This window comes from Rhipicephalus microplus, chromosome 2 (assembly GCF_043290135.1).
Source record: "Rhipicephalus microplus isolate Deutch F79 chromosome 2, USDA_Rmic, whole genome shotgun sequence".
Taxonomy (NCBI): Eukaryota; Metazoa; Arthropoda; class Arachnida; order Ixodida; family Ixodidae; genus Rhipicephalus; species Rhipicephalus microplus.
The window spans coordinates 269,697,432-269,721,276 of record NC_134701.1 but is presented as its reverse complement, the minus strand read 5'-3'; the positions used below and the strand labels follow the sequence as shown (position 1 = coordinate 269,721,276).

Below are 23,845 nucleotides of genomic sequence, written 5' to 3'. Positions count from 1 at the left end.
TTGTCCACTCTTGTTATCTGAAACGCATCACAACCAGGCTGTTATAGACATGCCACAATTACGTGCAGTGCGTTTACAGTGACGTGTGTCATAAGTGACAATACACGAAAGCTTTGATACCGTTAGGAAAAATAAATTGTTTAGGCAGAATATATTAAGAAGCAAAAATGAATAGAACATTTACGCTCAAGCAACTCCTTTGCAAAAATTTTTAACGACGAAGCTACACCTTCTGGACCTACTTAAAGAAAACTTGCTGCATCTAATTGAAATAATTAAGTTATGCCGAGCGACGGAGCCCTCGTTTTGATTGAGAGTCCGACAAGTGTTACAAAAGTTGTCTAAATTGTACATTGAATACGGGTACACTGAGTCTTGGGATCCGCATGGATACCGAAACTTCGATTTGTTTCGTTTTGACCCACGTCACTCACCTGTTATTAAAGCAAAAGCTGTTATGAGATCATAACAAGGGTCGCGCGTGCCGTAGTTGTCCGCCGCCGCCGGTGTCCATAACCACTATCGCGCGAAATAAAAAAAATGAAAGCTTAACGTATAAGATCACCAAAACACGATGGGATTCGAACCCAGGTCTCCTGTGTGTGACAGCGCAGTGTTTTACCACTGAGACAAGCCTGTGCTTGACACTCCGTTCGAAACTGCCCCTAGGCAGGCTTGATGTCAGCAAATGAATCGCGTTAATATAAGTAATTCAGAGTTTTAGAACAACCAAGGCACAACCAGGCGTTACACAATGTGAATGGCGTAACGAGCGGGTCATGGGATGCTCCAACCTCACTACTAACGCTTAAGCATAATTTTTCATAGTCGTCAGCCACAGCATAAAAAAAAGCGATTTTGTAAGTTCGTATTGGGTACAACACTTGTCCGAAAAATGACGAAGGATGACAGTGAATGCCTCCAAACAACACAAAAATTATGCTTTATGGTTTAGTGGGTACCCATCAAGTTCCCTTGGAACAGTTAACCAAAGAATGTTTTCAATGGGCTTTGAAAAGCCACCATTAACTGTGCCTGTGCTGCGCGTTCCACGCAGGCATAGGAACGAGTACGAATGCTATTGGGCGTCTTATTTGCTTAAACATACCAACGCTAATACGTGTTTCGGGAGCAGCTGCTGGAGCGCATGCTGCAAAAGTCGTCAGCTTGAAAAAATAACAACAAGCACACTTTACAGCTGACCTTCCTTTTTTAGGAGCGAAGCTCCTTAAAGCGGCGCCTGTTCGTCCCTCGTAGGTCAAAGCGTAACATGTCTTACGCTTTGACCTGCAAGGTGGTGCTGGTGGGAGATTTCTCCTGTGCGTTGTTGAACAATAAAATATTTGCAGCATGCGCGTTAACTAAAAGCCGAATTGTCCTGTCTCTCATTCCCCATTAGAAGAAATTGCCATGTACATCGAGCACTATCTGACAAGGAAGGGTTGCTACGTTATACTCGCTTGGCGTAACCTCCTTGGTTTTAGAAAGGTTTAGCGAGCGTTGGGCCGCAGTGCCATGAATACAGTGAACTAGTATATACAATGAAAAAGGTGGGAGGTAGACACGAAGTGCATGCCGTAAGAAAGTCTGCGTGTGCCACCTCTTCTTTAGTCCTTGGAATGTCCGCTAGGTGGCGGTGCTTCTATATGGGGAGTATGTGATGAAAAGATGCGAGATGGTGGTGCTTGGAGTGTTGAATAGATGGACGAATGGACACACAGACAGATGCATGGACGGAAGCACGGATGGCTGCACGGACGGGTGGACGCATGGACGGACGCAGGGGCGGATGCTTGGACGAACGCAGGGGCGGACGCACAGATGGACGTGCGGACGCATGAACAGACACACGCACGGACGGGCGGATGGACGCGCGGATGGTCACACAGACGGACGCATGGACGGACGGATGCTTCGCCCCACTGTCCATCATTCACTCCATAAATATGCTGCCATTTTTTTTCTTCAGCATTCTAAGTTAATATTTGTGTGCAGCAAGGAACACAGTAATACGTTGGCATTGCGATTATCATCTGATACACGCCTCACGTCAATATAAGTTCGTCGACATTGTATTCATCATCATCATCAGCCTGACTACGCCCACTGCAGGGCAAAGGCATTTCCGATATCCACCTATCAATCCCGTCTTCTGCTTTCTGCTGCCCCGTTATACCTGCAAAATTTTTAATCTGATCGACCCACCTAACTTTCTGTCTCCCCTTCGTGCGTTTGCCTTCTTTACGAATCCAGTCAGTTACCCGTCATCACCGGCGGTTATCCTGCCTACGAGCTACGTGCCCCACCCATGTCCATTTCTTCTTCTTTCTTGAATTCAACTATGATATCTTTAACCACTGTTTGTTCCCTGACCCACTATGCTCTGTTCTTGTCTTTTAAGGCTACACTTATAATTTTTCTCTCCATCGCTCACGGCGTCGCCCTCCATTTAAGCTCAACTCTCTTAGTAAGCCTAAATGTTTCTGCTTTGTAGGTAAGTACCGGCAAGCTTATGCAGCTGTTATGTACCTTTCTCTTGTGGGTTAGTGGCAGATCATCCATTCATTATTTGAGAATGTTTACTGAATGTGATCTACCCCATCCTCATTCTTCTAGTTATTTCACTCTCATGGTTCGGCTCCGTGGTTACTGCCCGTCCTAAGCAGACATATTTCTTTACAGCTTCCGGCGTCTCTCTACCTATGGCAAAGTGGTGTTTTCTGCTGAGACCGCTGCACATTACTTGTGTTTTGTGCATATTTTTTTCCAGACCTACTCTTCTGCTTTCCGTGTCCACTTCTGTAATCATGAGCTGTAATTCGTCCCCTGAGTTACTCATCAGAAAAGGGAATGTCATCAGTGAATCGCAGGTTACTAAGATACTCTCTACTAACTATTATCCCTAAATCTAGGGTCCTGAAATCCTTCTGTAGACACTCGGTGAATAGCATTGGAGAAATCGTGTCTCCCTGCCTTACACCCCTCTTTATTGTGATTATACCGCTTTCTTTATGGGGGACTATGGTGACTGTGGAGCCACTGTAGATTTCTTCCAGTATGTTTATGTTGGGTTCGCCGATGCCTTGATTCCGTAGTGCCTGCTTCACTGCTGATGTCTCGACTGAGTCAAACGCCTTCTCGTAATTCATAAAAGCTATGTACATGGGTTCGTTCTTTTCATGCATTTCTCTATTACCTGATTGATAGTATGGCTATGGTCTATTGTGGAGTAGCCAGTAATAAATCCTGCTTGGTCCTTTGGTAGATTCAACTCTAATGTCGCCTCAATTCTAATAGCTAATATTTCTGCAAATAGTTTGTAGAGACTTGAAAAGTTACTGGCCGATCAGCTTCTCTATAATATGCCTTACGTGAACATAAACAGGTGTGAACCTGCGCGTACTGCACCACGCTGAGCCTCTAACATGGCGGCTATGCACACGGTCGCCGACAGATGGCGGCAGTGTTGTATAAGGTCTATAATGATGCACTGCTGGATTACGCAGACGAATGCTACTTGCCACATCCACACCATCAGACCATTCGCCATGACAATTACATATCAGCTCTAACGTAAGCACAGACGTCACGTAGGACCATGAGCCAGCCATTACGCGGCAACGCAGTTGGCATGTGCGACAAGCCCACGATAGTTGCACAAATACTAAACTTACGGTGAAATCGATCCCCCTAGTTGTAAAACTTGGCTTAGAGCGAGAAATACTGTATAGGCCGCTATTAGCCAACTGCTTCGTATAAAATCAATTCCCAGATTGCGTGGCACCTGCCGCATTTTCTTTATGCTTACAACACTTGCAAAAGGCCATCTCACAAACTGACAGCATGTATACAGCATTCGACTTTGCCTGGTTCAGATGCCTGAATAACTTCAGTCTTCAGTATTGGGATATTTTGTAATCTCTGAGATAGTGCCATGAATATAACGCTCGAGTTTTGTTTGAAAATAATTATTTTCTCACGTGTAGAGTTGGTGTAGCGAGTAAATCTGTAAGCTGCCACGTCTGGTAGTTCGTCATCATCATCATCATCATCATCATCATCATCATCATCATCATCATCATCATCATCATCATCAGCAGCAGCAGCAGCAGCAGCAGCAGCAGCAGCAGCAGCAGCAGCAGCAGCAGCAGCAGCAGCAGCAGGGACTTTTTGTGAACACGCGCATTTTTGTACACTTGCTGGCGCCGGGTTATGCCGCCAACAAAATATCAAATTCTATAGAAGCTTCGCCTAAAAACGTCTTGTTGTCGGGTGACGTCACCGAATTCAAGGCCAGCCTTGTGAGAAAATATAACTAATTAGCGCAAAAGAACTCACAGTGCATAGTCAATAAAACATATTGGACGCGATGATAATTAGCGCAAGTAGTTATGAATTATTTTGCTCCAATTAATCAAGTCTGTAGTCAATTTGCATTACCTAGCTCAAATCTTTTATCTCTGATATGTAGGTTCCTCGTGGTAGCAAGCTTTTCCGCTTAGAGAGAGAGAGAGAGGGAGGAGATGGGCAAAGGCACATAAAGGCCATTCAAACGAGGGCGTTTCCGACCACCAACGCTTCACTTGGGGCAATCCGCGCTGAGTAGGAATGCTGAATAGCGGTCCAACAGCTAAGGTTCTCATGTTTTATGCAGAACAAGGCAGTGCGTAAGTGTGTTTAGTATCTGTGAGTAAGACACGATTAGGATCGAAGCGTGCCCGATCGTGCCTATACAAAAAATGCGCGTGGAAATCACGCATAAGCTGGTATACACGTGGCACTTCAACACGGGGTAACTAGAGCTGACAAGCTTCGGTCAGAAGTAACAATCTTCCTCTTTCTGTTTTTCAACAGACCACACATTATATATTTCACCTCTATTTGATTATGTTTCAATGAAACTGTGCATAGCATGTACAGATACAATGCTGTCATGTAGACATATACCTCAACTACAACCCACGATGTTCCTTAGAGATCAATAAAACAAAAACCGAAACAAAAAATGTACTTCTCTATTGTCACTCCAAGGAGTTACGAAAAGTGTCCTGTTAGAAAACAGAGCAAAGCGGGGCGACTGCTCCCAATTCTGAACTATAGCTCTAGATTGTCAAATCTATACTGCAGACACTTATTGTTCATACGAAAATTGGTACTATGTAGACCACCCAACCGACAAACTTCGGCAAAACAAGACACACGCTTCGACAAACCTGTAAAACGCGCGTGCGTGGAAGAGAAACCACTTTCGGGTCTTCACAAGATACATTATGATCTTTTGACTAAACAAAAACAGACATTCAAAGCTCTTCGCAGCCAGCAAACAAATTTATTATGTGGTTGTTCGGTAACACGCTGTCATGCGTTGTCAATCAAAACAAATGACGTACAAGGCGCGCACACATACAAGTACTCATGCACAGACAAAAGTTCAAAAGAATGTATGGAAAAATCGTTCCGGAAAAACGGACGTTTCGGCCCTACGTGCTTGATGCTTGATATGTTCCTCTGTAAACTCTCTCTCTCTCTCTCTCTCTCTCTCTCTCTCTCTCTCTCTATATATATATATATATATATATATATATATATATATATATATATATATATATATATATATATATATATATAGTTCAGTAGATCCTTCGTGAGCGGTCACAACGGGGTTTATTTCGACGTTTCGGCCTAGAGTCTCGCCTTCATCAGGATGACCTTCATGAAGATAAATAAATAAATAAATAAATAAATAAATAAATATATATATATATATATTATTACATATATATTATATATATATATATATATTTATATTTATATATATATATATATAAGAAAACAAGAAAATAAACACAAGGAAGGACCCCATCGCTTGCGGATTGGCCGCCTATTGAGCAATCGAACTGCTGAACTGCTGTGCTATGCGGGCCAAAGGATTACAGGACCAAGTCCTGCACTCACGTCGTCGAGATCGGTGGAGAGGTTTTGCATACGCGTAGGCTCAAATGCTGTTGCGCTTGTGTAAACACGGCGTGCACACCTTGCAAACACCAGAAAGGCGCGACAGACTTTCCTTTTCACAACGATAGTTTTGTTAGCTGTGACGTCGTTGCTTGTGAGGGATATGTGAGGCTGGCGCTTCGCGAACAAACGCAGATTCTCTGCGATAGAAATAAACGCGCTTTGGCGGATTTCATGATTATCGAAACCGCGGGATGGGTCAAAAAAAAAAAAAAACACGTTTCTTTACGGCCACTTGCTTCCGCAGTTTTGTAACAAGCGCTTTTTTTTTTCAACGTGTGCGACCCGACACGGTGGTCTAGCGAGTATCGCGTTCTACCACTGACCCAAAGGTCACGTGATCGAATCCCGGCCACCGGGGCCGAAGTTCGACGGAGACAATATGCAATGGACCCGTGTGCTTAAAGGGCCCCTCATCTCCTTTAAAGGCGAGGGGGTGTTTCTCTTCTCTCTATCGCTACCCTTCGCACGCGCGACTGCGCCCTCCTTGCCCCTCAGTTCTTAAAACAATGTTAGCACCAAGCGCTAAGGCCTATCAGGATTTCGCCCTTCTAGGCTGTACGCTGTTATCGCCGCTTTTGAGCAGTTTTAAACGCACAAAATGAGGCATGAATGGATGATCATGCATAATATTTGTGCGAGACGAGGAAGAACTGATGGGCGGCTGCATGGCAAAGCAGTGAAGGAGACAAGTTACATTTGAAATTTCACATACATATATGTCAATCAAGAGCATGCACATTAGAGGCGTCACAGAAGTGAGCAAGGAGGTAAGCAGGAGGAAAGCATAGCAGGAGGAAAGCAAAGAATCGGCTATTTTGTAATAACCGCCGACTTCATAGGTAATTGTGAGATTAACAAGCATCCTTGGACTGACTTGAGATATACTGTATGTATAAACTGGGTCCGAGCTACCATTTTTACACCGCCCTGGACTTTTCTGGAGAATTGAATGAGGCTTTTAGTATAATCGTTCCAATAACACTATTACTGCGATAGCAATTGTATGAAATATCTCGACCAACTTTTGCTGTCACCGTGCTTTCCTGAAGAAAGTCCAATGAAAACATCACCGCGTGCATCGTATGCTAAGCCCGCGTGCAACAATGCGCGAGCGTTGGTGACGAAAGCGACCGAAGCAGAGATTAAACGAGCCGATCGTATAGGTTGGATGGAGGGCTCATGCGATAGCATCAACCCACTTTAGAGGCCTGCCGCCGATTGCTCCTCAAGCAGATAGGAAACGCCCCACCCATCCTTCATTGGGCAAAGGAGAATGAAGGAACGCCGGGGGAGGAGGGCTGCGTGTCTCAAGCAGCAACTGCAAACTTTGATCATGAGGGTGAGGTCTCGAGCGCCGGCGCACGCGCTATGTCGGCGGATATCAGCAAACGGATCGCATAACGACTGTGCCTTCACCACTCGCTCCGCTTTGAGATGACAAAGAGAACGAAAAGCACCTCGGCCCCTGGAGTGACCGTATTCTCTTACACAAACTTTCTGTAGAGTTACACGAGGTGGGAACCTAAAGAGTTAGCTGCAAACCTTACTACGCAAGACACTGCAATTTCTTGCTATCGCGTTCATTGATTTGACCTTGCAGTGGAACTGCGTTTTTTCGATTAACATAAAGATTACCTCTATTATTCATCTGTTTTTTTTTCGCATTCTGCGTTTTTCGTTACAGATTAACAGATTTGACCATGAAAAGGAGGAAATCAAGTTAAATGATAGATAAATAGATAGATAGATAGATAGATAGATAGATGGACGGATAGATAGATAGATAGATAGATAGATGGACGGATAGATAGATAGATAGATAGATAGATAGATAGATAGATAGATAGATAGATAGATAGATAGATAGATAGATAGATAGATAGATAGATAGATAGATAGATAGATGCGGGCTATTGCTGCTATGCAATAGAGTAATAGGGATTCAGAGAATGCGTACAGTTAAGAGCACCAGATGCACTAGTGAGAGAGCGCGTTGGATTTGGAAACGACCACCGAAACCAGTCGACATCAACTGCTGTAACTGTTGAACTTCTGTAAAGTACTTTTATTTTACCGAGAAGGCTAAGAGGACTGCGTGCAAGTACTAAAACAAATTAATGAGCACTGATAGAAAGCTGGGAAATGAAGTCACAAAAGCTAGACCCAAGTAAAATAATTGCTTTCTTTGTCGTTAAGTTCAGCTTACCCACTGTGCTCTGCGCGTTTGCGAGGAGGCACTCTTTCAGGACAGGACGGGGAAGTAAGGTTTGGTTCATTGTTTTCAAAAACTACTCATTTGAAAAACAGAATATTTTCGAAAAATAGAACGTTCAGAAATGTAACTAAATGTACGTAAAATTTAGTTCACAGGTTCATTATGACTCAACGTTGTGCCGGTTCATCGGAACACACCGATGACACCCATAAATCGCAAAATCGCAAGATGCTCAAAAGTTGGTGATAGAGACGAGCGTGCCGCACTCGATACTTTGGTCTACAGGAAATAATCAAGTTGGGGGGGGGGGGGAGCGAAGACTAAGCAGAGTAGAAAGGTTCGATTTAATCTGTACTGCTTTGTACGTGACGGGTCACGAGGATGCTTAGAAGAAAGGAGACTCACTTTAAACTATGCGAGTAAAGGGTCCGGTTTGGCAATTTCACAACCTCCCTTCAGGTTAACTGCACGTAGAGGTGAAACATATTGATGCTAGTTTTTAAAGGATATTATAACATCAACTATTTGTTCATCCCCGTAATGTTTGTAAGCACAATACCTCTGCAGACATTCACCGACCTTTCGGATTTTCCTCTAAGGACAGCTCCTTCCACTTTCACCTCGACGAAGTTCATTCAAGGTGAGATGAGTACTCCGTGAAACTCAATTAAGGCCGGCCAGAGTGGCGTGCAAATTCAGCTGACAACTTTTCCTTTCCCCTTGTTCTTCCGTGCCGCCACATCGGCCCACTCTCCACCGCTGCCGGTTGCCCATTTTCCTCGCGCTCAAACTTCTCCTCCTCCTCCTATAAGGAGGAGAGTGAGGGAGTGGCGGCGTTTCGCCGAACCATTACGTCAACACTGGGCCGGTGCGCGGAGCTAGCGGCGAGGCGAACGCCGCCGCCGCAGGGGACGACGACGCTTTTTGAGCGAGAGAACCCGAGGCCCGAGGCCAGAGCGCGCGCAGACTCTGCGCCCGCCCCGGGAGCGCCCGAAGAAGCCCGGACGTCGAGGACGACGTGAAGTAGCAGCGAACCCGCGACATGCGCCGGGGCGCGCCGCCGGTGGCTCGAGCCGAACCGGGCTGAGCCGGGCACGAAACGCAACAGGCGGTCAGCGGCACGTCACCACTCTTCCTCATTCCTTCCAACACTTGGACCGTGTTTTGTGACTTTCGCCTGCCTCTTTCCACTCCTCCCAAACACCCCGCCGGCGGTACTTTCGGTGAGCTTTCTCTTCGTGGAACTGTGGTGGCGGCAACGAGGAACGTCAGCTGGATTCGCAAGTCAACGCGAGTTTGGGACCCTCGGAGCGACCGAACTCTGCCGGGTTGGTGGACTCGGGACTGGACTGTGTTGTGCAGTGCGCTGGGAAACGGAACGGACGGTGACGTGATGACAACTATGACGACGATGCGACGGTGTCCGAAGAGGAGGCGACCGGTCGCCCTGGTGGGATTCGCCGTCATCATGTGTGCTTGTCGTTGTTGCTGCTTGGATGAAGGTGAGTCTCTCTTGATAGAAAAAAAAATTATAACCGCAGTATAACTCAGTTCAGTCGCTACGCAGGTGATCCGCCCTTAGGTAAAAGTGATGAAATGATAGACCCTTTTCAGGAAACTTAAAAGTAGCTAAATATTAAATTTTGAAAATTCATCTCATGAAAATTTAGTGATGACTTTATGCTGTTTTTATGAAGCTAAGTACTCACTTTACTTATGAAATTCCCGATTGGCCAATTTGTCGTTTTCTCACTGAAAAAAAAAAAAATAATCACCGACTTCCAGTTCAATCGAAGGCAATCTCTTCGAAAAAAGAACTATAACGCGAGTAACGTAAAATCTCATTTTCTTCGTTATTAGGCGGAAGCTGTAATGAAACGAGCTGAATAACGAATTAAGGACCCGTTAGAGTACCGGTCGTGTTGTCGTTAATTGCTTCGGACAGCGAAGAGATTGCAATCGTCTGATTCCCCTCGGGGAAAACGTACAAACATTTTCCTCAGCGGTGTCTCAGCTGGGCAACGTTCCTAGATTTCTCTTCGTTTCTTCATCATTTTTTTATTTGGCTATGTTTGATTTGGACTAGATGGTTACAGTTTTCTCTGGAAAGATCGTGAAAACAAATGTCAGCAAACAAATTAGGCAGTCGGAACGGTGGGACGGCGAAGCACAATATCGTTCCTGTCTTTTCTGTTGTCAATACAAGTAAATTACAATGCAACGTGATAGGAAAAAGTAAAAGAGAGAAGTCAGTGGTGCGATTTGTCTCCGCTTTCTTTTTTCCCCTGCATTTGAATCCGTTTAGGACTATAAGCGGACTACGCTTACAGCCTTAACCTATCTTCGCCCTAGATTACTATGTGTGCTGCGTTTCCTCTTGCAAAGACAGAAAAAAGGAACTATCTTAGGAGGAATTGATACATTGTCTTCTCATTGGTATTACTATTACGTCTAGATAAGCAGCGGTCGCTATTGCAGGGTAAGTATTTATGTTTAGTAACTCACATATTGTTCTTGAAGTTATTCTATCGGCCCTTTAAATAGTCTCGTGTTCTGAATGCTCACTTATTATTCTTGAGCGGGAACTATTCGCATACGTGAAAGACATGAAAGAGTTTTACGGTGTTCTCTTTTACGCCACTCGAGGTTCAATGGAATAAAACATGAATGCAAATGAAAAATATAAAAAAGGAATAAACTTCCAACGCGGCTAATGAGTGGATTCTTAATTCCGCAATTAAAGTATTGACAAAATATTCAAGGCGAAAATTTCCGCCTGACTGTTACAAAGCATTCGCGTTGGCGGCTTTCTTTTGCGGTCGACTGCACGTTTCACACGTTACATAAGAGATGAGGGGTGACTTGATATATAGGTTCGGGTTGTCAGCAAAACACACGCAGTGGCCATAACAACGCCTTACCTTCATTACCTGCAGTGTTGTGGGTCGTGGTCACGTGGCGTGCAGCGGCGAAAAACACAAACAAACAAAAAAGAACTCGTGATCACTTTCATTTTCTCGTTTCTCGGTTCCAACGTGGCCACTTATGTAGAGCAAGCCATTTTCTTTGCGGCCGAATAAAAGAAAACACTTCGATTGCATCTGTCAAACGAGCGCTGCCATCGACGACCCAGACCCTGATTCACCCATTTTGCTTCCGCTCGAGCATGTCGTTGGTTTCTACGCACGTGTGATGATTGGGCGCTGCGGTCGTTACGCTGACAATTATTGGCCGTGTACGGGAACGCCCCATAATGACCGATAATGACAGCGATCGGTACTTATACACACCGCTAGAAAAATAAACAAAAAAAAGGCGACTTATTGATATGCGCCCGACGCACGCGTCGCCCTGGCGTCGGGCGTATGTACCTGTGTGTGTGTAGGCATGCTCGTATAAACAGGACCGCACCAGATCGAGGGCTCCATTGACGCCGCGGGCAAGGCACATGGCTGGTGGGTGCACACCTTGCGGAGCGCTTCGCGCTTTGCCACGCTGCAGCCCTCAAACGCAGAACGCAACAGCTGATTGAAGTGTGGCAGCTTGAGCTAGTTGGTATTGAAGTGTGGTAGCTTGGGCTAGTTGGTAGTTGGGCTAGTTGGTAGTTGGGCTAGTTGACGATATAGTTATATCGCGAGAAGAAAACGACGACACGGAGACAAGAAGGACGCGAGTGTCCTTCTTGTCTCTGTGTCGTCGTTTTGTTCTCGTGCTATTACTGTCGTCAGGTGATTGAAGCCGGTAGAGGAATCCGACGTGCGAGCGTTGTTGCCCCCGCCTCAGGGTGCGCGGCTCCAGTTGCCAAACGTGCCTGCTTCAAAACGCGTCAGTTTTCGCGCTTCCGAAAGATGAAACGACGCTCGCACCTGTTGCACAGTGGAGGCGCACGCGCCCCGGTGCAATCGATAGTGCGAAGGTGGCGGACACTTAGCGGACGCGTTTGGCGAGTGCTTGGAATCAGCCGAATTTTTCTATAAAACCCTAGTTCGACCAGTGCTAGAATACGCATCCCTTGCGTGGGACCTATATTTAAAGAAAGACATAGATAAAGTGGAAAGGATTCAGCGGCTGAGCGCACGGTTCATTTTTTCAGACTTTAGGCGCCTCTCCTCCGTTTCTGAAATGTTAAATAAATGTGAGCTGGAGCCACTGGAATGTAGGCGAAGAATTGCAAGGTCAGTCTTATTTTATAAACTATACAACAATGAATCTGGTTTAAATAAAGAATTGTACATTCTGCCACCTCCTCAGCGCTCAGCAAGGTTAAATCATTCAAAAATGGTAAGACCATATGCTCCTAAAAATAACACATTCAAGTACTCCTTTTTTGTAAGAACCATTGAAGACTGGAATTCACTGCCTTCCGACTGCGTGCACGCTCCGACTTCTTCTAGTTTTGACCTCTGTGTTAGGAACCTTATGTGACCCTCTCCTGCTAGGATGGTGAAAAAATGTCTGCAGTATTCCTTAAATATAAAAAAATATAAAAAAATTCAGACCCACCGCGGTGGTCTAGTGGCTAGGGTTCTCGACAGCTGAACCGAAGGTCGTGGGATCGAATCCCAGCTGCGGTGGCCGCATTTCTATGGAGAAAAAAAATGCTAGAGGCCCGTGTGCTTATATTTGGGACCCCGTACAAAAACCCCAGGTTGTCGAAATTTCCGGAGGCCTTTACAACGTTGTAGTTCATAATCGTATATGGTCGTGCTGAGACGTAAATAGTCAACAGCGATGCAATAAATAAAGTAAATAAACTTATGGTTGGCACGGATCGTGCGGAGTATCTCAGTGTTTCTTCGTATAACCATGCAGGAAAATAAAAAAAAAAGACTTTCAGAGTGAATGCGGTGAGCTTTTTGCACGTATAGGCGTTCTTATGGAGTAGGCGGGGCGTACTTAAACCCAAGTTACTGCTAGAAGAAGAAGAGAGGGAAAAAGAAAGAAGGATATAGTATTGCGATTTTCCATTTCTTTGTTTCTTTAAGCAAACCGTAATCGAAGATGTGGACAGCAGGGTGGCTTCAGGTCGAAGTGGCACTTTGTAGTTACAGCAGTTATAGAACCCTTAGAACAGACAAATTTTTGATTGATGTGTGGGGTTTAACGTCCCAAAACCACCACATGATTATGAGAGATGCCGTAGTGGAAGGCTCCGGAAATTTTGACCACCTGGGGTTCTTTAACGTGCACCCAAATCTGAGCACACGGAACTACAGCATTTTCGCCTCCATCGGAAATGCAGCCGCCGCAGCTGGGATTCGATCCCGCGACCTGCGGGTCAGCAGCCGAGTACTTTAGCCACTGGACCACCGCGGCGGGGTGGGACAGCCAAAGTGTCCTGAACTAATGTAGCTCGACAAAAATACTACCTGTATAGTGCGTGAGCTTGATGGAGTCAGATAGTAAAGCGTCGCTGTTTAGAGACATGTGTAAAAAGGAAAGAACAGATATTACAAACGTAAAATAGCTGAATCACAGGCTTCCGCGCCGACGGAAACCGGAACGTATCGTCGCTTTTACAGTACGGGTGCATACTATATGGAAGCAAATCTCGACGTATGGGTTGCTTGTACCCTTCAGAAACGGAATGACGCAGGTTTTCAATTATAGAACCATCTCTACTTCACAGCGTCATACTGAGCACATTTTTTTCCTCCTGCAGATTTAACATCTGTGACTGCCACCTCGTGCTTTGCGTCAAGCCCGCACTATCTTCTATTTAAGTTTGCTTGCGTTCTAAGTGGGTTCACCACTTCTGACGTTAGGCGGCGCATACGGTCCGCCTACTATGGTTTATGTCGGCACTCAAGTTTTTTTTTTAGTTGCGCTGATTAATCTTCTTTTTTTGTGGGTCTGTCCACCGAGCTTAAAAAGAACACCAGACGAAATATGTTCGACGCAGATGTTTAAGCTACAACGTCGACGATGAAACCAAAACTAACCGAACAGCAGCACTCCGAGAACCCGTGTGGTTGAAGTGCGTCACGCCTCACGAAGCTGTCACGCGCTTGCGAGAGGAAGGGATGCAGTGGGGGAGTGCAGGTTATGCCTAGTCGGCCAGAAAACCACTCGAAGTAAACGCAGGGGAAAAACAAAACAAAACGAGGCGGTTCTTCGAGAAAGAAAGGAGTGTCAGCAGCCGCACTATAGCTTATACGGGGGCTTGCAAGAATATACAAATCCAGAAATGGCGAGGAAAGGCTCTTTTTGCTTTGTTTGTTTTTCCCTCGTCATTTTCCTACTTCTCCGCACTTGCAACACATCCCCGAGTGGGCCTCCCGTAGCCCATCGGTCACCGCTGGCGGCTCCTGGAGTGCCGCTCCTGCAGTCGCTTCCAGGGAACGAGACGCGTCATGGAATAACCGTGCACGCTGCTGAGTGTACACGGCTGCGAGAAACGTTATTGATCGACTCCGATAGAACTGGTTGATCTTGTCTACTCGCGGCCACTTTGTAGCAGTCGCCAACATTTAGGCTTACTCACCACTGCAAGCGCCGAATGCAATGCCCACCGTGGCGGCGTAGAAAAGCTGTACGTGCTGAACACCGTCTGTCTCATTGCTCGCCCTTCGAAAACAAAGCGCTCATTGTGGTTACTGCTCCTGCAAAATAAAAAAACGAAAGATAAATTTAGTAAAACTTCACAAAACAGCAAGAACCAGGACTACATAGCTGTCCATCAGCTCCGATGCCTCGCATCCATTGAGAACTACGCTAATTTTTTTTTTCTTTTGAGTCGATGTATGGATTCTCTGCCAGCCTTCTCCGATAGCTTCCTGCATCTTAGCTGATTTTTCGCTGCCACAGTGATCTGCCTACTCATGACCAAGCGGTGATATGATGTGCTGATGTCATCATGTGACGTTGCGTTATGTGACACAGTGACGACGTTACAAATGTCGGCGATCTGTGGCATCGTCACGTGGTGATGATTTCTTTGCCTCAGTCGTATTGGTGCCGATGCCACCAATGGTCATTTATTCGCTTTCGATGTCGCATCTAAGGCCCTCGCCTTGAAAGTGCGAGTTTGACGCAAGCCACCGTTAGTAATCTCACGTGCTAGGACTGAACGTTTTCAGATGTCAAGCTGCGGCCTCTGGTCTTGAAACGCAGTCGAGAACATCGATGCTATTCTAAGGTCTGCACAGATTCGCGTGGTAAGGACTCTACATGTGCCGTATAGCCATACGCGAGGACAACGACGCTATAAACAACGCTACAAAAATAGACTGTTTTATTTTAGCGTCTGTGGTTGTTTCGTAATCTATACACGCAAAAGAACTGGGCCTACGCAGACAGTTTCTTCGTAAGACCACATTTAGTTGCTCAGTCCACATGCGACACGAAGGCGACAGCTGTCTAAACATTTTGTCCTAGGTTACGGTGTTTCTCAGCCCCACTTGGCGCAGCATTGAAGAAGTAAGAGCATGTGACGGTTTCTCCGTAACCGCTCCCTTCGCCAATGTAAACATCTCAGCGGTGGCCGCAGTTGACTGAGTTTCGTCCACGAGAGTGTTCACGAGGTCCAATAAATCTCGCATTCAAAAGCCTAACGTTGCGGTTACGTTCTAAACCTGTAACCATTCCTGATAAGCCTACGTGCGCACTGGTTTGCGTTTGCGCACGGCGGAGTAAAGTTGTCTAATATCAGGCTACGTCATACCTGTGGCCTGCTGAGCTTTGAGCTTTCGCGGGGGGCATCACGACTAAAAATGTACAACCTTCTTATTCTTTGAGAGGCGGTGTCAGAAAAAAGATTCCCTCCCTCTCCGGCCTCCATAGAACACACGTGCGAACATACTTAAAACGGGGTCAGCAGTTGTTTAACGTTGCATCAAATTGACGTTCACCGGCGTATTGCTATTGGCCCTCACCGAAACGTGGCCACCTGGAACGGCAATTGAACCCTCAGGTTTAGCAGACCTGTATAAACCTTAGCCAATAAGTTATGGAAGCGGGTAACTGATAAAACTGTGCGCTTTTATGCAGTAAATCGAGCCGTCTCAGTAATATTAGCCAGCTATACACGCATCCATACATTTGGATCTATAATAGCACACATCAGGCAAAAAAAAAAAGCGCAAAGCAAAGTGCGCCGTAAACAGGACCGGAGGGAACATGGAGGGCACGTTCCCCGTTGCCATAGGGATGCATATATAGATACAATTTTTTGAGCGAAGATGTGCATCGAGAACTAGGCAGATAACAGGTGTTAAAGCTCTGAGAATACTCGCCTGCAGACTGCGATATCAAATAGCCTTTTTAGCAAGACTTTTTGAAATCTGTCTTGTACAGACTTATGGCTACGTTAAAGATGATATAGTAACGTAACATGCAGTTTAAAGCTTCTTATGGGATAATGTACGCAGCAGCATATACCAACAAAATAGAGGATAAGAGAGGAGAAAGTGAGAGAATTCATTAGAAGTAAGCCGAGCGATTGGTCTGAGTTTATACAGAAAGCTGCGTTTGGAATGGCATCATAATACAAGAGATACTTTATAAGGACAACAAAAGAAGAATTGGGGTTAAAGCTCGACTCGTGATACGCATGCACATTACTTCCGCTCCCACTTGAGGTGATCTCGAAGTCTTCTTAAAGGGCACAAGGCCTATGTGGAACGCATAATCGGCAAGTTGAATCGCATAAAACACCCGCGCAAAACGAATAAGCTCGTATACTCCAGGAGAGATATCTTTAAGGCGCTGTCGTGGGTAACCTTTCGCTATATTTTCGCCTTTCGCGCACCACGTCGCCCAGCCCCGGCCCTCGAGGAAACCCACGAGTCGCGATAAGACATGTCAGCGGGACCAGTTGGCGCACACCCCACACGACGTATTCTGATCGCGGTGCCAGATTGAACGGCCAAATCGGCGACACGCACAAATTTTACGCGATTCGTGGGCCTTCTGCCTTAGAGCGAGTTTGCTGTGTATTTTTTTCCAGTCGACCACTCCGTGAGGCAGCGAGACGAAGAAACGAAGAAGTCGGATAATGGGGGACGGGTGGAGTTCGCGTTCAGCGTTTCGTGGGCGGCGTGTTTGTTTTCTCGCTTTGTGGCGCGAGCAAGTGCCGGCGAGCCGCGTCTATGATGTTACGCAGAGATTGTTAACGGTTGTTTCTTATATAACCATCCGCTGCGCTTACCTCGACATTCAGGTTTGCACGGGCGAGCGAAGGAAAGCGTGCGGGCAAATTGTTCGGCGCGTGCTCACAGCAGTGGCGTACGAACTCTTTCGCGAGTGTGCACGGGGGCGAACCTACCTCACTAGTTAGCCAAATATATATATATATATATATATATATATATATATATATATATATATATATATATATATATATATATATATATATATATATATATAAAGGGTGGCACCCCCTAACTATTACTAACTATTATCAGTGGGGGGGGGGGGAACTGTCGCCCCCTTGCCTTCCCGGTTGATACGCCTACGCGTGCCTATTCAAACCATCGAAAAATAGAGATGTGATAATGACGTTTCTTTTGCTTGTTTCTAGTTGAAACTAATGTCTTTTCAAACGCAGGCTTCCGCTAAATATTCCACTGTGATCACCAAAAGCGTACCTTAAAAACGATGTGCACAGAAGTAGGAGTGGACCAAGGTTCAGCGCTCAACTGTTTGAATCTCACTCAACTCACTACTTATGTCGCACTCTTTGGCTGGCGGCACTGGAGGTGTGTTTTTTTATCAGGAAGAACGGCGGTAACGTATAAAATACGCTTAGATCACCTTGTATGCTTCCGAATATCATTTTCTGCAGGGAATCATTTGATATTCGGCGCTGTTTGTTGCGATTTGGTGTACAGCATGTACTTTTTGTTTCTTAACGTGATTTTACAGATGTACAACGCAGTGACGAAACACGCACCTAAACTCGATAAATGGGGCTCAAATGAACAGCTATTAGTAGCGCCCGTCCGTTCTCCACCTCCCTTTCTTGTGCTCGCAGTTCTTGCGTTACACTATTTTAGGGATCATAACTAGCACTCTATTCGAGCAGTTTATTTTACTAATACCCCATAGTTAGCACATGAGCCATCCCAGCTGTGGAAACACACGAACAATGGAAGTTTGAGGATCCACTTGGTATAGAGGGCTTATGTCGTTACTCTATGCGAAAAAATAAGTGGTTTCTGATTTCACATATGCTGGGAGTATAGTCGCACTATGTTGTTAAATGCCGAAGCTCTCGGAGCACTAAAAGGCATGATCGGCAGAGCGAAACTATACAGATTTAAATGGCCATCCACAGCAGCCGTGTAGACGTAGACAGCCCCTGAAAATGGCTGACTGCCTGCAACTAGCTGTCGACTAACAGCGTTTCACAGGATGCACAAAAAAAAAAAATCATCGTTACCCTCATCATAACCTTCACCTGCATATTTTTTGCCGCCTGCTGGATCGACGTTTGTGATATGCAGTTATTTTACGTCATACTTCTTTCAAACGACGAGGATCTATTAGAAAGCGAATTCAAAAGCTCTGAGGCATCCATTCGTTGCAGGAAATAAAAAAAATTGTAGTCTTATTTTCGCCAAAATAATTTAATGCGAATACAGGTGTAATCTTATTCAGTCACCTGCCTTTTTTATTAAACATCCAAATGCTCGTGATACGAGAACACAGCACCAAAACAAAACAGTATAGCATTATTGGGCCCACATACTTTAATAACGATATTCTTCCTTAAATATTATAACTGAAAAAGTTAAGGCTAAAGGTAGACAATAAACTCTGCAATTTTTCACGTTTTTTCAAAGGAACATTATTATTGTCTCTATCTAATTTCCCTTTAATTTTATTATTATTTTTTAGCAAGCGTTGTAAAAAATGATCTATTATGAGGTACAGTGTGGCCAATCCCCCATGTGGGTATGAGCCAAGATCTCCTAGGAGACAAGACAAGACTTCATAATGGATCCATAAACACGTCACCGTACACGTTAGTTCGAGCGTATGGCCGGAATGTTGTTTGATGTTGGACTATAGAGACCATCTTATGCAATTCACGAACCAAATTATAGGATTCGTAGCGTTTACGCTTGTAGATCAATCTAATTTGGAACTTTGGTGTGTGGCTACACATATTATACACGAGGAGGGTACTTATATTTGACAAAAAATAGCAACTCGTCTAAAATAAATGCTCACGAGAGGGAACAGGAGGCATATGCATGCAATTCTTGTTCCTTGGCTGAAACAAAAAAAAAACAAAAAAAAAAAACAAAACAAGCAAAAAACTCTACCTTCGATCCTACGCACGGCTACGTAAGGGCGAAGGCGAGCTCTCTGTTTCCCGGCCAACCATTAATCAGCCACGATTTCCCGGCGCAATTAAGTCCCGCCTATATACGGCGAGTACCACCCGTCACGCAGTGTTTGAATACTGCGGCTCTCGTTAACCCTAAGCGGAGTCGTCATTAGCGAAGATAGACGACCCCGACGTCCGAAGTTTCCGTAGCCCCAACTTGCCTCGTTTCGGATCGAAGTCAGTAGTATCGGATCGTACTGCAGACCACGATAACTGTAGCAGAAAATGGTTTCGCATTCGTAACCGCGGACTCGGCCTTGTGGTAGTGTTGTATCTATGAAGGCGTCGTCGTTTTATTAGGACGCGGTTGCTGGCGACTTGTACTGTTGGACAAATCGTACCTCAGTTATGTGCACCGTGATCGTCAGTTTAATGGGGTCATAATTTATTTCGCGAAACACCTAAGCGTCTGACCGTATGACCATTTTTTATGCACGCTGGCAGACAGTGGTGCAATGAATTCCGTTACTTTGGGTAGAAAAGAGCAGAATGTAAGATTCCGGGTGCTTACAGTTGACAATATTACAGTTGGGAAGACTAATTAATATGTTATTATTTATTAAGGTAATAAGCAATCAATGAAGATTTGCAGTGACAGTATTACACTCTAAATTACTTTTCTTAATATATATGTTTTATTCAAGAAATAGTAAAATCTAAAAGTATGTCTTACCAATGAATCAGTAAAAGGAAAGGTCCGCAAGTAACAAACCGACCTGCTGAAGTCATGAGAGTGAGATATTGAAATATTTATGCGCGCTAACCATGTTTAAAAGTATATTTAATATAATTTTTTAATGCATGTATGACACAAACGTTTATAAAACATAACCAGGCTGCGAATTTTTCGCAATCACAGGAAGACGTACAAGACTCCGTCCTCTATTCCACGCGATGAAGTGAATCGGTGACATGGAAGGTTAAACTCGACTAACGGTAAATTGTGATTAAAAAAACACAAACAAAATAACACAGGAGTCGTGCGAAATTGCTCTCACCAAACGCAACAAATGTTTTCTGACACACGACACAAAAAGTGACGCGTTCATTTCGAAGTTATTCGGGGCAAAGAAGTCCGTGTGACTTAATGGGTCACCGATCAATTACATGCAAGAACGCGCTCGCTAACCAAAACACAGAAAAAAAAAACAACTCCACTGCTTTGTCACGGAAGGCCCGACCTTTGACTATTCACAAGCCTTCAATAATATAACAGGCATTTGGTGGATCGATGGTTTTTTTCTTGCGCGCCCGTTCATTAGTTAAGATGTGATGGTCTTATATTTTGCGAGCTATCACTTAGATTGTAGACTTGGTTTACGAAACAAAGATGATGATACTTCGGGAAATCGAACAGCCTGAGTGTGGCGCGTGTTTTGTTGATGTAGGCAAAATGGTTGCTTTATACGTAAAGGATATGATGTGTGTTGCAGAGAAAGCCGTGTGTTGCCTTACGTTCTGACTGTTGTTGATGTTAGTCGCTATCGCATTTCACATTTCGATACTTAGCCCATACTGATTGGAAAGACATAAATGATGTGATGTGTGTTGCAGAGAAAGCCGTGTGTTGCTTCACGTTCTGACTGTTGTTGATGTTAGTCGCTATTGCATTCCACATTTCGATACTTTGCCCATACTGAATGGAAAGACATAAGGGATGTGATGTGTGTTGCACAGAAAGCCGTGTGTTGCTTTACATTCTGACTGTTGTTGATGTTAGTCGCTATCGCATTTCACATTTCGATACTTTGCCCATACTGAATGCAAAGACATAAAGGATGTGATGTGTGTTGCACAGAAAGCCGTGCGTTGCTTTACGTTGTGACTTTCTGACTGTTGTTGATGTTAGTCGCTATCGCATTCCACATTTCGATACTTTGCCCATAGTGATAGGAAATATAGAAAACAAAAGAAGCTTAATTAGAACGAAGAACGCTGTACTGCATCGTTTCTCTTGCGGATTAAAACTATGTAGTTTCTAATATTTGGCGCAGCGCATATAACAGATAGAGAGCGAGTGAAGGAGAGACAGAGAAAAAAAATATATGGCAGCTTTTAAGTAGTGGTGCCATAACCAAAGGAAAATCGCATCCTGGTGGCCTTTTTTTCTCTTTATTTCCTTTCCATTATTCTCATTCGTTCCTTTTCTCTTCGTTTTTTGTATCTCTTTTTTATGTGTTGCTTTTCTATTTTTTCTGTTTCTGGCCTTTTCTGTCGTTATTTATCTGCACTCACTTTCTCCCTTTTTCTTCTCTTGAACTCCGCCTCTTTTTCCCTTCCTTCTTCTTCTCTTTTTTCTTCTTTCTTTCTCTCTCTTTTTTCCTTTTGATTTTCCATCTATTTCTCTCTCGGCCTTGCTCTGTGTTTTTCTTTTTCTATCGCTATTTCACGCCTGTTCCTTTCCTTATCATTTTCTCCCTTTTTAAGTTTTTCTCAGTCTTTCTATCTTCCCTTGTGTACCCCCCTTTACTTCTCTCTAATTTTCTCTTCATGTTTCTTTTTCTCCCTTTGTATTTTGCTGTTTTTTGCGTGTCTATTTTCTATCTTTTTTTGATCTCTTTCTTTGTCTATCCCTATCTCATGTGTTCGTTTTCGTTTCACACTCGCCCGTGCTGTACAAGGTGGTGGGGCTCGCCCGATTCCTGTGGCGAGTGCCTACTTGATGAGGAGGAAGTAATTTTATTTACAAAAAATAGCACGGTACTCTTCATGGTTACACGCGGGTAACGAACCTTGAGGACTTTTCTGGTGACACCACACAAAATGTGGTAAGTAACATCTTCGCTGCAAAAAAGATAAGTACAAAGGCTACCCAAAATCAAGAAACAATCCGGTGTTCGGTTGTTACACATGCGAAGGAAGAAAAAAAGGTGGGTTTTAATCAATTTCATACTGAGGGCTACATGGGGAGACTTACTTGAATATTTCAGACATGGTTTCCCTTCTCTTGAATTATTTAGAATTGCGCCATTTGGTGGCCTCTGATACACCGAAATCACGGTTGAGGCAGCCAATAACATTTGTTTCTCCGTGTGTTATTTCTTTTGTTTTTGCCGACGCGCTGCCATTGGCAATGTGAGCAACGCGCAGCAACGCCGAGAGCCGCAGTGCACTTAAGGACATGCGATATGTTTGTTTCTGTTTCTTTGTTAGCTGTGTCTTTGTGATCGTGTTTCCTCCAATGGAAGACGGCATCACGCTCTGTACGTGTTACGTGCAAAAGCTGCGCGCTTCAGTAAAGCAGCGTTGCTTACTAAAGCTCCTCACTAAATTAGTAATGTTCCAACCTAACGAATAACAAATAACACTCAGATCGTTACCCGCTATGAATGATATCATAATAACTGAATCAGGTATAAAAAAACATTTGAATGGGCTGAATCCCCAGTCTGCGCATGGTCCCGACGGTATTTCAAACCACATACTAAAACGATGTGCTGATCATATAGCTCCATTTCTAGCTGCTTTGTATGAAGTATCGATAAGGTATGGAAAATTTCCACGAGACTGGAAGTTAGCCAATATCACGCCTTTGCACAAATCCGGCGTCCGTGATAATGTATCTAACTATAGACCGGTATCGCTAACCCCCGTTTGTTGCAAGACACTGGAACACGTAATCTATTCTTGCCTTATAAAACACGATAATAATTTTTTCACTCCGTCTCAACATGGCTTTCGCGCAGGCCTTTCGTGTGTTACACAGCTAACCGAATTCGTACATGACATCGCTTCATCATTCGACCAGGGCATCCAACTGGAGGCTGTATTTTTGGACTTCAAAAAAGCTTTTGATGTCGTCCCCCACAGTCTTTTGCTTCATAAGTTGTCGTTTCTTGGTATTCCTAAAACCCTCATAGACTGGATTAAGGATTATCTCAGCGGCCACAAGCAATGTGTTGTGATAAATGGTGTGTCTTCATCAACAGCTGATGTACTGTCCGGGGTGCCACAGGGGTCGGTCCTGGGGCCGCTTCTGTTTTTGATTTTTATCAATGATTTTCCACTGGGTTTGAAATCAACAGTGAGGCTTTATGCTGATGGTTTTGTATTGCCTAGTCAAGTGTTTTGATGACACCACAGTACTTCAGTCTGACCTCGATAAGATTGTGTCTTGGTGTGCTCAGTGGCAAATGAGTTTGAACCTAACCAAATGTTTTCATGTGCAATTTAATAACAAAAAAGGTTGTATCCAGGTCTTATTACTTAAATTCCTGCGCAGTACAAAAGGTAGATCAAGTTAAGTATCTCGGCGTAACATTCACGGCAACACTAGA

At 44.5% G+C, this 23,845-nt stretch overlaps 1 protein-coding gene across 2 annotated transcripts in view; it reads left to right on the top strand.

Moving 5' to 3' along the window:
• The first annotated feature begins 9,268 nt into the window (after window positions 1–9,268).
• Window positions 9,269–23,845, top strand: part of LOC119169985 (relaxin receptor 1) — a 139,236-nt gene continuing 124,659 nt past the window's right edge. For both annotated transcript variants that reach the window (XM_037420990.2, XM_037420991.2), the window contains exon 1: window positions 9,269–9,735. In XM_037420990.2, coding sequence (XP_037276887.1) covers window positions 9,627–9,735 — 109 coding nt within the window. In that variant the 5' untranslated portion in view covers window positions 9,269–9,626. The remainder of the gene's footprint in view (window positions 9,736–23,845) is intronic.